We start from the raw sequence: 12,683 nt of genomic DNA on the forward strand, positions 1-12,683 counted from the left end.
CTATATCTTCCCCACGATGTGGGTGTAATTAGTATGCAATACACAGGCGGCCACAACTGGCAAAGGGCAGATCATGTTTCAGTGTCACTTTTGCTCGACATTGTCACTTGCTATGAATACACTGGCTCATTTTGAACATGTTAGCCTAGGGAACTTGAGTAGACTAACCGTGTCTTGTGATGAGGATTTGAGATCTGAGAGGATTTAGAGTCACCGAGTCTAGTGTTTAGCGGCCACATGCCTCAGTTCTAGGCACGGCATCTACCGCGATGAGAACTCAGAATGAGCTCGAGGGTTCAGTTCAGCCCTGTACTTCGCAGCCCGCGGGTTGACGTGACCGGGGTAACGAGAAACAACATTTGATAGGGCTATAAGGTAGGTAGTGCGTGGGACGCCTTCACATGTTCCCGGTTATGTAATGCACGTCCAAGGTAGGTACCTAGTCTGCCTTGCAGGGAAGCAAGATCCTCGAGGTTGTATTCGCACTGACCTCACGGGGTAAAAAGCAGAGCGCTACTCCGTAGTTCCTTTCATTTCATGTTTCCATCCTCCCTCCCGATACAACATCGGCCCTATGTTAGCTACGAAGAAACAGCGTATTCCACGAAACCATCCGACCACCACTCGGCGCGCCAACGCAACATCCCAGGGCAATGAGCGGGCAACCCGCCTAACCACGGTCCACAGCAGGCCTCCTTTGGTTTGGTTTGGGGTTTTCTTTATGGCCACAAATAGCACACACACAAGCTCGAGGCATGACCATGATAGGCCGCCGCCGTCGCGGTGCCATCGCCGTCTACCCGCTTGCCTATAAGTCTAGGTAGAGCGGTCACAGCCATCGCCTTAACCAACGACGCTAACGACAACAGAAACCAAGAGCGAATGGATGACCGCCGCATCTGGACAGGTTGGGGTGCCATTACCCAACCCAAAATCACCCGTTTTGGGTCAAGTTGCTTCTCAGATCATCACCGTCACCTAGCCTTTCCGCTCAGTCCCTGGCTCAGTCCCTGACGAAGGGATCGTCTCTCCAGCTTTATTGTCCTGTCCATGGGGGGAGGCCGCCGCCGATGATACCTAGGTGCCTACAGACTGAGTACGGAGTCTCTGTGCTACCTCAAACCTGCGCCGCCGTCGCAATCCCTGCAGATGATGGACTCGAACTTTTCCAGGACGTTTTTTCCCAAATCTTTGGCGGTCTTGGCTGATGGTGCGCAGTGGCGCCGCTAGCATCGTCAGGAGAACCCGTCGCCGTTTCCGTGAATGATCGGTCGCTTTGCTCTTTACCTTTGACAATTTGAATTAGGTTCTGATCCACGTTACCTAACTACCTATCTCTCACTCCACCTTTTAGGATCCTCGATCCGGGGGCTGCCATCTCTCGGGTGAGGCGAGGGCCTGGCCATCTAGTGGCTGGATGGGCATCCGGAAGGGAAAAAGAAGCACTTGCGCACGCACGATCCCGTCTCACATTCCGGTGCACCGTGGCAGGGGACAACCTCCAAAGCGACGTCGCCTTTGACTACGGCCCACGGGGTCAAGACAACCACTCGGACGACTTTGTCGATCACTCTTTAATAACCTCATCCCATATCCCGCCTGCTTCTGCATCTGCTTCCCCAGACTCTCGATTGCAGCACTCCTGACAGAGCCGCAAGCCCAACCGCCAAGCCACACACGGACAAGCAACAAGCAGCAGCAGCGGAATCATGTCTTTCAGACGGGCACCTCTCGTGAGCCTTGCTCTCACGCTGTTGCCGTTGGTTGTGGCTGATGACCATCCCTACGTCGCCGATTCAGTATGCGACTGCTACTTGACCAACACATCAGAGAGCTACTTCAGCAACCACCTGTTCTTCGACTTCCGCAACCTCGGCCAATACGCAGGGGTCCCAGATGCCCTCACGGACTGGGATGCGAGCGCCAACGCAAACACAACATCTGACTACTTCAACACAGACGCATGGAACACGATATGGGGTATCCAGAACTGGAACAACACGGATCGCAAGGGCAAAGACGGCAACGACGCCACGGTGAACATGGTCAACTCGCCCAACAACATTTACATTGAGAAGAACAACGACAAGGACGCCACCTCGGACACGTTCATGAGCATGCGCACCGTCCGCTTCGAAGACTTCCAGTCCTCGGCCGAGATGGAGTCCGTCTCCATGGGCTACCACTTCGTCTCGGTCCGCATGCTCGCCCGCACCCTCGGCGACCCGGGCGCCTGCACCGCACTCTTCACCTACCGCGAGGCCGACAAGTACGCCAACGTGCAGGAGGCCGACATTGAGGTGCTCACCAAGGACCCGGACGACCGCATCCAGTACACCAACCAGCCGTCGTTCGACTCGAGCGGCAACACCATCGACAAGTCAACGCAGAACGGCACCATGCCCAAGGGCACTTCGTGGCGCGACTGGGCCGTCCACCGCCTGGACTGGGACGCAAAGGACAGCACCTGGCTCGTCGACGGGTCCGAGGTGTCGAGCATCTCCTTTCAGGTGCCCCGCGACCCCAGCCGCGTCATGCTCAACTCGTGGAGCGATGGCGGGTCGTGGTCTGGCGTAATGGAGGTCGGGCACTCGGCCGTCATGCAGATCCAGTGGATCGAGATGGTTTTCAACTCCACGGAATCGTCCTCGAAGCGTGACGTCCTCGATAACAGCTTCCACCAAGCCGGTCTCGGTCCCAGAGGTCAGCTGGACCGCCGCCGCGGCGAGGGCAAGTGCCAGATCGTGTGCAGCATCGATTCGTCCAACACGATTGGCGCAGCGGTGATGCTGCACAACGGTACGGCGCCCGGGCAGCTTCTGGGACAGTCGAGTGCCATGGCTTTTTGGGTGCCAGTGGCCTTGATGTCGGCCATGTTTTACCAGTTGTGGGCGTGATTGGGATTCACCGTCGAGACGAGACGGGTGGCGTTTGCATCTGATTTATGCCAGCATAGCAACGGGGTTCAAATATGGGATTTGTCTATTCAGTATCGTACAATGATATACATTTTCAAGCTTACTCGGTTTATGATCACTGCAATATCTCTGCCACATAAAGTTGTATTTGGGTACTAAAGTCAGCTGCGAGCTTAAGGTTCGAGTGGTCGGATCAAGCATTCAGAGCTCGACCCCTGTAAACGAGCACCAACGCGCGCCGCGGCGTGCCTTGCACAGTGGGACACCCCCAGCACCCATGCGCCATGCCATGCCACCCATGGGCAGCCAGAGGATGCCACATGCCTCGGTCCCAATTGGATGTGGGACAATTGGGATGGACCCTTGGCTTGCAGCTCAACCTCCCTCAACAATCTTTCCCAGAAGCTTTGCATCTGCAAAAAACACCCATCTTGTCATCATCACCACCACCGGGTACCTGACACAACGATCGAAGCTCTCCGCGCATCGCACTCCCCGAAATCTCCAAACGAAGCTCGAACCACCACCCCAATCGCAAAGAACAATGGCAGACACGGCAACAGCAGCTGCCAAGCCGCAGAGGCGGCGATCCTCCCCCCTCAAGAACGGCTACCTCATCGCCTACAACTTCGTCTCCGCCGTCGCCTGGGCCACCGTCCTCGGCCGCACCGTCGCGCTCTTTGCGCTCCGCGGGCCGCATTTCGTTCATCTCGGCGTCGGCGACTGGACGCGGTGGACGCAGACTATGGCTGCCATGGAGGTTTTGCACGCATTGCTCGGTTCGTTTGGATCCCCCTTGCACTCCCTTTTATCCGTTCTCCTCCCCTCAACCCCGAGGCGGCAGAGTAGAAGAAGCAACGAACCCAAGGGAATGAAAGCTAATCACGAGTTCCGCACAGGCGTCGTCCGCGCCCCCGTCTTCACGACCGTGATGCAAGTCCTATCCCGCTTCGTCCTTGTCTGGGGCGTCGTCTACCCCTTCCCCTACCTCGCCCGCAGCCCCTGGTACTCGTCCATGCTGCTCGCCTGGAGCGTCACCGAGGTGATCCGCTACTCGTATTTCGCGCTCACCCTCAGCGGGTTCCAGCCCAAGTTCTTGACGTGGCTGCGCTATAACACGTTCTTCGTGCTGTACCCTATCGGTATCACGAGCGAGTGCGTGCTGATTTACTACGCTGCGACGCCGGCTAGGCAGTTTGGGGAGATGGTGCCGTGGGTTTCGTATGCTATCCTTGCTGTTTATGTTCCTGGTATGTTTACCCCCATTTTATATCTGTGATCACGAGGAGGGAGTGCTGATGTGAAAGTAGGATCGTATATTCTGTACACGTACATGATGAAGCAGAGAAGCAAGGTTATGCGCAACTTGAAGGCCGAGGAGGCGGGCCGCTCCAAGACGCAGTAATTCCTCAACTGAAAGGGGTGAAATCCAAAATTTAGGTGGGTATAAGCACTATATAATGGTCGGGGGTATGATTATAGACAAAAATGAGAAAAAGAGGATGGGCGTCTACAAGAATGCGGCCTTGCTCCAGCAGCCGTAATAATAAAGAAACAAAAGCAAACATCACAGTCTACAGTCTCAAGCGGTAGCGCTCTCGCCCGCCTCCTTGATGGCGAGCTTGTCTTCCTCGCTGGACTCGTACCATTCGTTTCGCGTCCACTGGGCGATGAGAGTTGCTGCGTCTTCCTTGAGTCTGTCGTACCCCGGGTTCATCTTTGGTTCAAACATGTCTGGCATTCCAGTCAGCAAAAACCAAAACTTACGTCCATAACGTTGAGCAATTTGGGTAACTGCGAAAAGGGGGGTAGACTCACTCATATGCGCCTGCGTCTCCTCCGTAGCGACATCATTCACAGCCTGCTTCCATGTCCCACCATTATCCCGCTTCGGCAGGTTACAGAACGTCCGTTCCCGACCCAGCACCGTGCCGACAACGCTGACCTCCTTGGAGCCGGCGGCTTTACCGAGGCGGGTGTACAGATTCGCGAAGCCGACGTCGAGCTCGCGGTCGAGCTTGACCATGTACTGCACCCTCTTCTGCAGCTCCGCGCCCTTTGCGAGACACCCGACGAACTCGAGGTGCGACGTCGCCCACGTCAGACCCTGGGTGATGTGTTCGCGGTTGTAATACGCCGCTCCCGCGCTCGCTGCCACGGCGGCGGCGGAGCCTGCCACCATTGCGATCTTGCCCCAGCCCCATCCGCCGCCTTGCTGTGAGGAGTTTGCCGGAGGAGCAGGTAGTGCAGCGACGGGCGCTTTGTTTCGTGAAGGTGAAGAAGTAGCTTGCTTCGCGCCCCAGAGAGCGGTGCCGAGGCCGCTGAGCTGCGTCATGGCGGCGTTGGCGGTGTTGTAGTGGCCCTCTGCGCCGTGGGCGACGACGCCGGGGGAGATGCCCAGGTACGGCGTGTCGAAGGCGATGACGCCCTGGATGTAGGGGAACATGAGGCTGTTGAAGGTTGCGGTGGACGAGTCCGCCGCCTTCTCGACGCCGTCTTCCGAGTAGATTGGCTTTTCCGAGGTGAGGCCTATGACGGTCTCGGCGGCGACGATGCCGCCCATGGAGTGGCCTGCTAGGACGACGCGGACGGAGGGGTCTACTGTTGGCGAGGGGGTGTTGTTTGCGACTTCTAGGTCGATTACTTTTTCGAGGAGCCTGGTGAGAGTGTGTCAACGATGACCTGGTTGATGGTCGGCTGTGATGGGAAGCGGGGATTACCAGTCGCGGAAGCGGCTCACGCAGTCTCCTAGGTCGCCGCGTGTCTCGTATTTGGGATAGACGAGGACGTTGACGTTGATCTTTGGGAGGAGGGCGGCGAGGTCTGCGCGGAGCTGTGCTGTGAAGCCTTCCTTGTCGCCAAAGGTGTCGTCACCTCCCTGTGCGGAACGTTAGGGATCGGAAGTCATTAGAATGAGCATGATCCGACGTACCTTGAACCCGTGGATGAAAACTATAAGTAATGTCTTCTTCATTTTGTCTTTCCGTTGTAGGTTACATGAGTGAGAATGAGGCGTTGTGAACAGCTATGCGATGTCGTTGATGAGCTTGAAGCTTTGGAGCTTGACGCCTGTATACAGTGTGGTGACAGTGCGCGCCAACGCGGTACCTGGAGGTTGCCCCGCCTTGCCACCCCACCATGTGACAACATCCCTCCAAGGTACCTCGTGCCTCCCTTGGAGGAAAAGCAATGTCGACTGGCTTACACTGAGCTATCCACGAAACCACCATAGTGCCACGACGATGGGGATCTGGACAGACATCTCGAGCAACCAATTTGAACTGGAAATCAGAAGTCAAGGCCCCCCACTCTGATATAATAATAGGGATTTCCCGTATTGGATGTCCCTACTCAAAACACTCATATCGTCTACTACTTGTTCCTCCTATCTTGAAGTTAACGTAAAGATGGCAAGGTCATAAGCATAGAACCAAATATGCCCAGCTTTTGTTCTTGTTTAATCTTCCGATTTGAACCCAACGCCTGTCACGCCGGGCCTGCTCATTGGTTTATCAATATGCAGGCAACCAAGCGTGTCCGCCGCAGTTACTGAGGCTGAGCGAGGTGCATGACTACACGCGGGGTTTGTGTAACTTTGGGCCGCCAGCAGTCGTACTTACGCCGTAGCCACTCTCTGTCGAAAAACAAACATCTACCAACTTGCAAATCACTATTAACACGTACATTTTTGACGACATGCGACTCCTGAACGTTGAAACACGAAAGCTGCAAGAATTTGTCGTCAATGTACCAAAGTATGCGATATTGTCACACACCTGGGGCGACGACGAGGTCACCTTCCAAGAACTCGGATGCCCTGACCACACCAAGAAGCGAGGCTACACAAAAATCAACGGTCTCTGCTGCTTAGCAGCCAAAAACGGGTTTGAATGGGTATGGATAGACACCTGTTGCATCGACAAGACGAGCAGCGCTGAGCTCTCCGAGGCTATCAACTCGATGTATCGGTGGTACAAAGAGGCCTCCATCTGTTATGCCTACCTCTCAGACGTCCTGCTAGAGAAGTGCCCGGCCTACGTCGAAGATGGCAAGCCCCACAAGAACCTAGACTGAGATGACGATGAATGGTCATCAGGTGAGCCAGACGACTACGAGTACCCGGAGCCATTCGTCAATCACTTTGGCAGCAGTCGGTGGTTCACAAGAGGCTGGACGTTGCAGGAGCTTCTCGCCCCCAAGACAGTCGAGTTCTTTGACGCTGCGTGGAAGAACCTTGGCACTCGCTCTTCACTGGCGCCCAAGATCGAGTCCATCACCAGTATACCGACCGATTTCCTCGAAAGAAATGAAGAATCCCCCGCTATCCACTCCGCAAAGATCGCCATGCGGATGTCGTGGGCTGCTCGGCGGCAGACAACGAGAGTAGAGGATATAGCATACTCTCTTCTTGGGATATTTGATGTTAATATGCCACTGCTCTATGGCGAGGGGGAAAGGGCTTTTGAGAGGCTGCAGATTGAGATTATGAAGCAGTCTTCCGACGATTCGATACTCGCATGGGCATCGAACAGCAAACACAAGCCAAAGCCGGCAACGCACTATGACGAGATGGTCTTTTACATCTCTCAAAAAGAAAGGGCGTTGGCCCGATGCCCTGATGAGTTTGCTTGGTGGACTTCAACCCAGCCTCTGGATTTCTGTAAAAGAAGCATTTTCGGCATGGAGATGACGATTCGCGGTCTGCGTGTCACTCTTCCTGTTCTCAAAGGGGAAAATGTGTCATACGGTGTGCTCAACTGCATGATGGACAACAGTTTCGACCAGATTCTTGCGGTCAGACTACGTCATACCGATGTCGCCGGCGAGTATGAGCGGGCAATGGGTGATCCCATCATTCTATCCTGGCAAGCTGTGAAAAAATGTCAACAAATGACTGTCTACATTTCAAACAAGGACCAGCAGAATTTGCGTCATAGAGGACCTCCTTGGCACAAATGGTTGACATACACAATCCGAATTCAAGGCTCAGATGATAGGACCGAACGTTTGGTTGGGGTGGAGCCAGAGCATCTTTACCGGGAGGAATGGAGTTCCGTATGTGTTCGGTATCATCACTTATGGCGCTCGCCACGAATCCTCCTTCACTACGAGAAATTTCCCATGGATAATCGACGAGATAGTGACGGTGATTGGGATGGGTTCATTGTTGTTCTGGAAGAAAGGAATCCGCGCTATGCCTTCTTCTCTTTCAAGCTAAAACCTCCGCCATTTGTCTGCTATACCATACCCATGCTAAGGGGAAAACCCGTATCAGACAACCAGCATGAACAGCTTCTCTGGCAGATACCTCGTTCGAAACGTCGCGACTTTTCAAACCTCAGGAACATTTTCTCACTGAAAGCTGGCGTTCCTCAGGTTAAGATTCAGCGAGAGAAGTTCCTCGATCAGGAGTGGTTCCTTCTCAAAATCGTTTACACCAAGTCGTTGGCCCAATATGCCATGCCCATCACCAGGGCCATCACAAGTCTGCGCCCATTCATAGAAACACGATGCGCCCATGCTTGAACTACTGTGATTTGCTCATCATGAATGATGTCTTCGTCATGCTGGTTCCCTACATGGCCTGGCCTCTGAATAGCAGGAGTTACACAGCCAGCTGGAAGGAAGACGTTATACGTTACGGCCTATTGCTTCTGAACTACCTCCTTCGCTATAAAGCCTGTCTCGTAATTTCATTCTCTTTTCAATGTATACATTCTTTCCTCACACCTACAAAGAGACTTAAGCCAATCCGCTGGCCTCGGTATCGTGCACGATAGCGATTCTCTCATTGGCGAAGCGTGGACCAAAGTTCTGTGAGATTTCAGAACTGAATCCACGACAGACGATGCAACAGACAATGAGGAACTTTGGTCATGGACAGGGCATTATGTCCCATATACGGATTCTATCACTTGTTACGCCATGTTGTTCCTTTACCTTGTGTGAAATGGATTTGTTGCGATACGATGCAATTCAATAGTATTCTTCATTATCATGTCTCTCTTAAATTAAGTCACAAACCTTCCGTTTTCAGTTTGTTTAACCAGTGCTATCTTTGTACTCAGTCTGATCAAAATCACACCGTAAAATGATTGGAGCCATTAAAGACAATACATTGATTTTGAGTATTTCCAAGGCAGGTGCAGAACATGGCCTCTGAGCTTCGATCCGAAGAGACCAAGACTCCCCTTCCGGAAATGAAATTGTGGGAAGTCTTTAACAGAATGTGATGCTTCAAAAGCTTAGTGATGAAGTTCAATACGCTTCTTAACATTCACTACAAATTTTGGTTTACTGTTCTCAAATACGCTAGTAGGTGGCTGTCAGCCTCTGTACGAGGTACTGCCCGCTGTTGATACCATCGTATTTCTTCTCCTCCTCCGTGGCGTACGTCCCCGGGATAGCCTCGATATGACTCTTGAAGTTGGGGTTGCAAAAGTACCTATTCATCATCGTCAGCACATCATAAGTTTCAACAACATACACTCCAGTCACTTACGCAATACTGTAACGGGGAGGATACTCCTCCCCGTCCTCCGGCTTCCGCGGCGGCTCCACGACGCGGTGAATCGTGCTCTTGATAGTATCATTGCTCCACCGCGCAAGCAAATCCCCAGCGTTAACCACAACCGTCCCAGGAATCGGCGTAGCATCCACGAACCGCCCATTCGGGCTTCGCACCTGCAGACCCCCGCGGTCATCCTGGAACAACAGCGTAATCGATCCGTAATCGCTGTGCTCTCCAGCACGCACCTGACCCGGGTTCACCTTGAAGACGTTGGGGTCGACGGAAGGGTAATGCAGCAGACGCAGCGTGTTGTCCCCGACGTCGGTATACCCGTCAAAGAACCGCTCGTCCTCCAACCCCATACCCACAGCAATGGCGCGCATCACCTCGACGTGCAGCGCCTTGCACTGCCCAAAGAACTCGAGCATCTGCGTCTTGAACCCGGCCACGCGCTCGCCGTCCCGCTCGACGGGCCACTGGTTCGGGTGGTCCGGCTCGCCGTCGCGGCCAATCTCAAACGACTCCTTGAGGTCCGGGTTCCCCGCGCGCACCTTTTCGATCTCCTCGTTGGTGGTGAGGTTGCTGACTTTCTCGCGGCCGGGCGCGGAGTAGCCGCGGTTGGCCTGCGGGGTGGTCCAGCCGAGGCCTTGCTTGACGGCGTCGGACTGGGAGAAGAAGTCTGCTGATTTGGCGAACGTGGCGGCGCGGAGGTCCTGGCTGATGGGGACGTTTTCGAGGTAGATGAAACCTGCGTTTTGGAAGCCGTCGAGGACTTGCTTTGCTGTTTCCTTGCGCTTGGCGGCGTTGCCGTTGAGGAAAGCTGAGAAGTCAATGAGCTTGACGTTGATGTCAGTTTGCGATGCATGAGGTATATGCGATTACGATGAAGGTACGTCACTGATGTCACTCACGGGGATGAAGAGACCCTCCTTGTCTACTGCTGGAGTTGCCATGATGATCTAGTTGTTGCTTTCTTCACTGGGGTTGAGAGGGGATGGATGAGAGATTCAGAGATGAATGTGGTCAGTTGAGACTTGGGAGCATCACATGTATCAGGGTGAGGTGTAATCTCGAGGAAGAAGTTACGATAAGGTTCGTTACTAAATCCGTGCGGTACAGGTTCCGAGCGACTTATATCTATCCGTCGATACGATAGGTTGTGTAAGTACCTGGTCGCGGGCAACTGGCGGCGGCCCAGCCAACCAGAGGCCGAGCATTAACATCGTAAGTTAACAGCCAACCACCGGCGCTGTCTAATCAGTTCCGGACGGGGCCAGGCGTTGCCCCTTGTTGATCCCCGGCCAGGACGGGGCATTACGGGGAGGGACTCAAGAGAGAACCCTTTTACAAGACCGGCTGGGTCCGCGGGTGCACGAGTGGGAAGTTCATCGGAGAGCTCCTACACGTTATACTTTTGTGTAAGCAGTACCTCAGTGTCTCACACTGGAGAGGAGGGGGGGAGAAAGAAAGTCTGACGATAAGATGCCGGTGGTGCGTTGAAGGCCGGCGCGCGGAAAGACGATTGGAGATAACGGCGGGGTAAAGTAGAAAGATAATCGACAAGGGAAGGATTGCCTAGGTACCTTACCTTACCTTACTTACCTTTGGAGACGCCCGCGTGTGGGGTTTTGTGAGGTATGCGGTGCATTGAGACGCTTGCATATGAGGGGAACATGGATTGGAGGGGGAACCAGGCGTTGCGGGTCATGGCGACCTCATCACCTTCCTGGAAAGATGTAGTTTGTCGGGTAACTGGTACTTGTCTTCTTAAAAAGGAAGACGAGGGGCAACACAGCTTTTCGTGCTCCTGGGAAAGCTTCCAACTTGGAAACAGACCACAACACCAACAATAACAAGATTCTGTTCTTTTCCTGTTCGTGGCTTGCGGGAGAGATAAGCCGAGATCTCTTACCATCTTAGCTACAAGTGAGTGTCTTCATCTTGTAAGTCGACCCAGCATCATGACTTTAAAAGCTCAAAGCTGAACCACTGGCTAACGACAAGTAGACCAATCACCGAGACTGACTTGACTGTACTTCAAGTCATCTCAATACCAGCTCCAAGTGAAGACGAAAGGCAGCAAAGGGACGTCATCAGATCGTCCAATTTCACAATGGCCTCATCAACACCCATGACGGTGGTGGACGTCCACACCCACATGTACCCCCCGTCCTACGTCAAGATCCTCGAATCTAGAACCACCATTCCCGTCGTGCGCAGCTTCCCGCAAACACCAGACCCGCGCCTCATCCTCCTGGCCTCGGAGGAACAAGCCCTCGATGAGGCTACCAAGGATCCTTCAGCGAAGCCTCCTGGCCGGCCGCTGACCTCTCACTACGCCTCGCTCGACCAAAAGGTCCACTTCATGGACACGCACAAGATCAACATCTCGGTCATCTCCTTGGCGAACCCGTGGCTCGACTTCATCGATGCCTCCGAATCTGGCGCCATGGCCAAGGGCGTCAACGAGGAGTTCGACGGCATGTGCGCCGCACACCCGGGCCGCCTCTTCTTCTTTGCTGCTCTGCCTCTGACGGCATCACTCGAGACCATCTTGGAGGCCATCAACCACGTCAAAGCCCTCAAGTACTGCCGCGGCATCATCCTCGGCACTTCGGGGCTCGGCAAGGGCCTCGACGACCCGGACCTGCTGCCCATCTTCAAGGCCATCGCCGCCGCCCGCCTGACCATCTTCCTGCACCCGCACTACGGGCTGCCCAACGATGTCTGGGGTCCCAGGGCGAGCAACGAGTACGGCCACGTTCTTCCCCTGGCCCTGGGTTTCCCGATGGAGACCACCATCGCCGTGGCACGCATGTACCTGGCTGGCGTCTTCGATGACGTCCCAGAGCTGCGCATGCTTCTGGCGCACAGCGGAGGCACGCTGCCTTTCCTGGCGGGACGCATCGAGAGCTGCATCATGCACGACGGGCAGCTGGTGCGCGAGGGCAAGGTCGGCAAGGGCCGCCGGACGATTTGGAGCGTGCTCAAGGAGCAGATCTACCTCGACGCCGTCATCTACTCAGAGGTTGGGCTGAAGGCGGCCATCGATGCCAGTGGAGCGGATAGACTCATGTTTGGCACTGATCATCCCTTCTTCCCGCCATTGACCTCTGATGAGCAGGGCGAGTGGGAGAGTGTGAGCATGAATGCTGATGCCGTTGCTGTGGCGGTGGGTGAGGGAAGCGAGCAGGCCAAGGCCATCATGGGCGGCAATGCGATTGATATTTTGAGACTAAAGGTGGACTGAGAAA

At 54.5% G+C, this 12,683-nt stretch overlaps 6 protein-coding genes across 6 annotated transcripts; 4 read left to right on the forward strand and 2 right to left on the reverse strand.

Moving 5' to 3' along the window:
- Window positions 1-1,709: 1,709 nt before the first annotated feature.
- Window positions 1,710-2,897, forward strand: CABS01_15904 (uncharacterized protein; the record flags this gene model as incomplete). Its single annotated transcript, XM_060549237.1, has 1 exon — window positions 1,710-2,897. The coding sequence occupies one exon, from the start codon at window positions 1,710-1,712 to the stop codon at window positions 2,895-2,897; it is 1,188 nt and encodes a 395-aa protein (XP_060390849.1).
- Window positions 2,898-3,462: 565 nt separating this feature from the next.
- Window positions 3,463-4,323, forward strand: CABS01_15905 (protein tyrosine phosphatase-like protein; the record flags this gene model as incomplete). The annotated part of the gene is made up of 3 exons (XM_060549238.1): window positions 3,463-3,697; window positions 3,818-4,168; window positions 4,229-4,323. The coding sequence occupies 3 exons, from the start codon at window positions 3,463-3,465 to the stop codon at window positions 4,321-4,323; spliced, it is 681 nt and encodes a 226-aa protein (XP_060390850.1).
- A 177-nt stretch (window positions 4,324-4,500) lies between these two features.
- On the reverse strand, window positions 4,501-5,892 carry CABS01_15906 (uncharacterized protein; the record flags this gene model as incomplete). The annotated part of the gene is made up of 4 exons (XM_060549239.1): window positions 4,501-4,652; window positions 4,737-5,575; window positions 5,639-5,796; window positions 5,851-5,892. 4 exons carry the CDS (start codon window positions 5,890-5,892, stop codon window positions 4,501-4,503), a joined length of 1,191 nt encoding a protein of 396 aa, XP_060390851.1.
- A 722-nt stretch (window positions 5,893-6,614) lies between these two features.
- On the forward strand, window positions 6,615-8,444 carry CABS01_15907 (HET domain-containing protein; the record flags this gene model as incomplete). Its single annotated transcript, XM_060549240.1, has 2 exons — window positions 6,615-6,909; window positions 7,015-8,444. 2 exons carry the CDS (start codon window positions 6,615-6,617, stop codon window positions 8,442-8,444), a joined length of 1,725 nt encoding a protein of 574 aa, XP_060390852.1.
- Window positions 8,445-9,230: 786 nt separating this feature from the next.
- Window positions 9,231-10,382, reverse strand: CABS01_15908 (2OG-Fe(II)oxygenase; the record flags this gene model as incomplete). Its single annotated transcript, XM_060549241.1, has 3 exons — window positions 9,231-9,363; window positions 9,421-10,265; window positions 10,341-10,382. 3 exons carry the CDS (start codon window positions 10,380-10,382, stop codon window positions 9,231-9,233), a joined length of 1,020 nt encoding a protein of 339 aa, XP_060390853.1.
- Window positions 10,383-11,542: 1,160 nt separating this feature from the next.
- Window positions 11,543-12,679, forward strand: CABS01_15909 (amidohydrolase; the record flags this gene model as incomplete). Its single annotated transcript, XM_060549242.1, has 1 exon — window positions 11,543-12,679. The coding sequence occupies one exon, from the start codon at window positions 11,543-11,545 to the stop codon at window positions 12,677-12,679; it is 1,137 nt and encodes a 378-aa protein (XP_060390854.1).
- Window positions 12,680-12,683: the final 4 nt, after the last annotated feature.

The sequence above is a fragment of the Colletotrichum abscissum genome, assembly GCF_030869225.1.
Source record: "Colletotrichum abscissum strain IMI 504890 chromosome Unknown Scaffold_76.1, whole genome shotgun sequence".
Taxonomy (NCBI): Eukaryota; Fungi; Ascomycota; class Sordariomycetes; order Glomerellales; family Glomerellaceae; genus Colletotrichum; species Colletotrichum abscissum.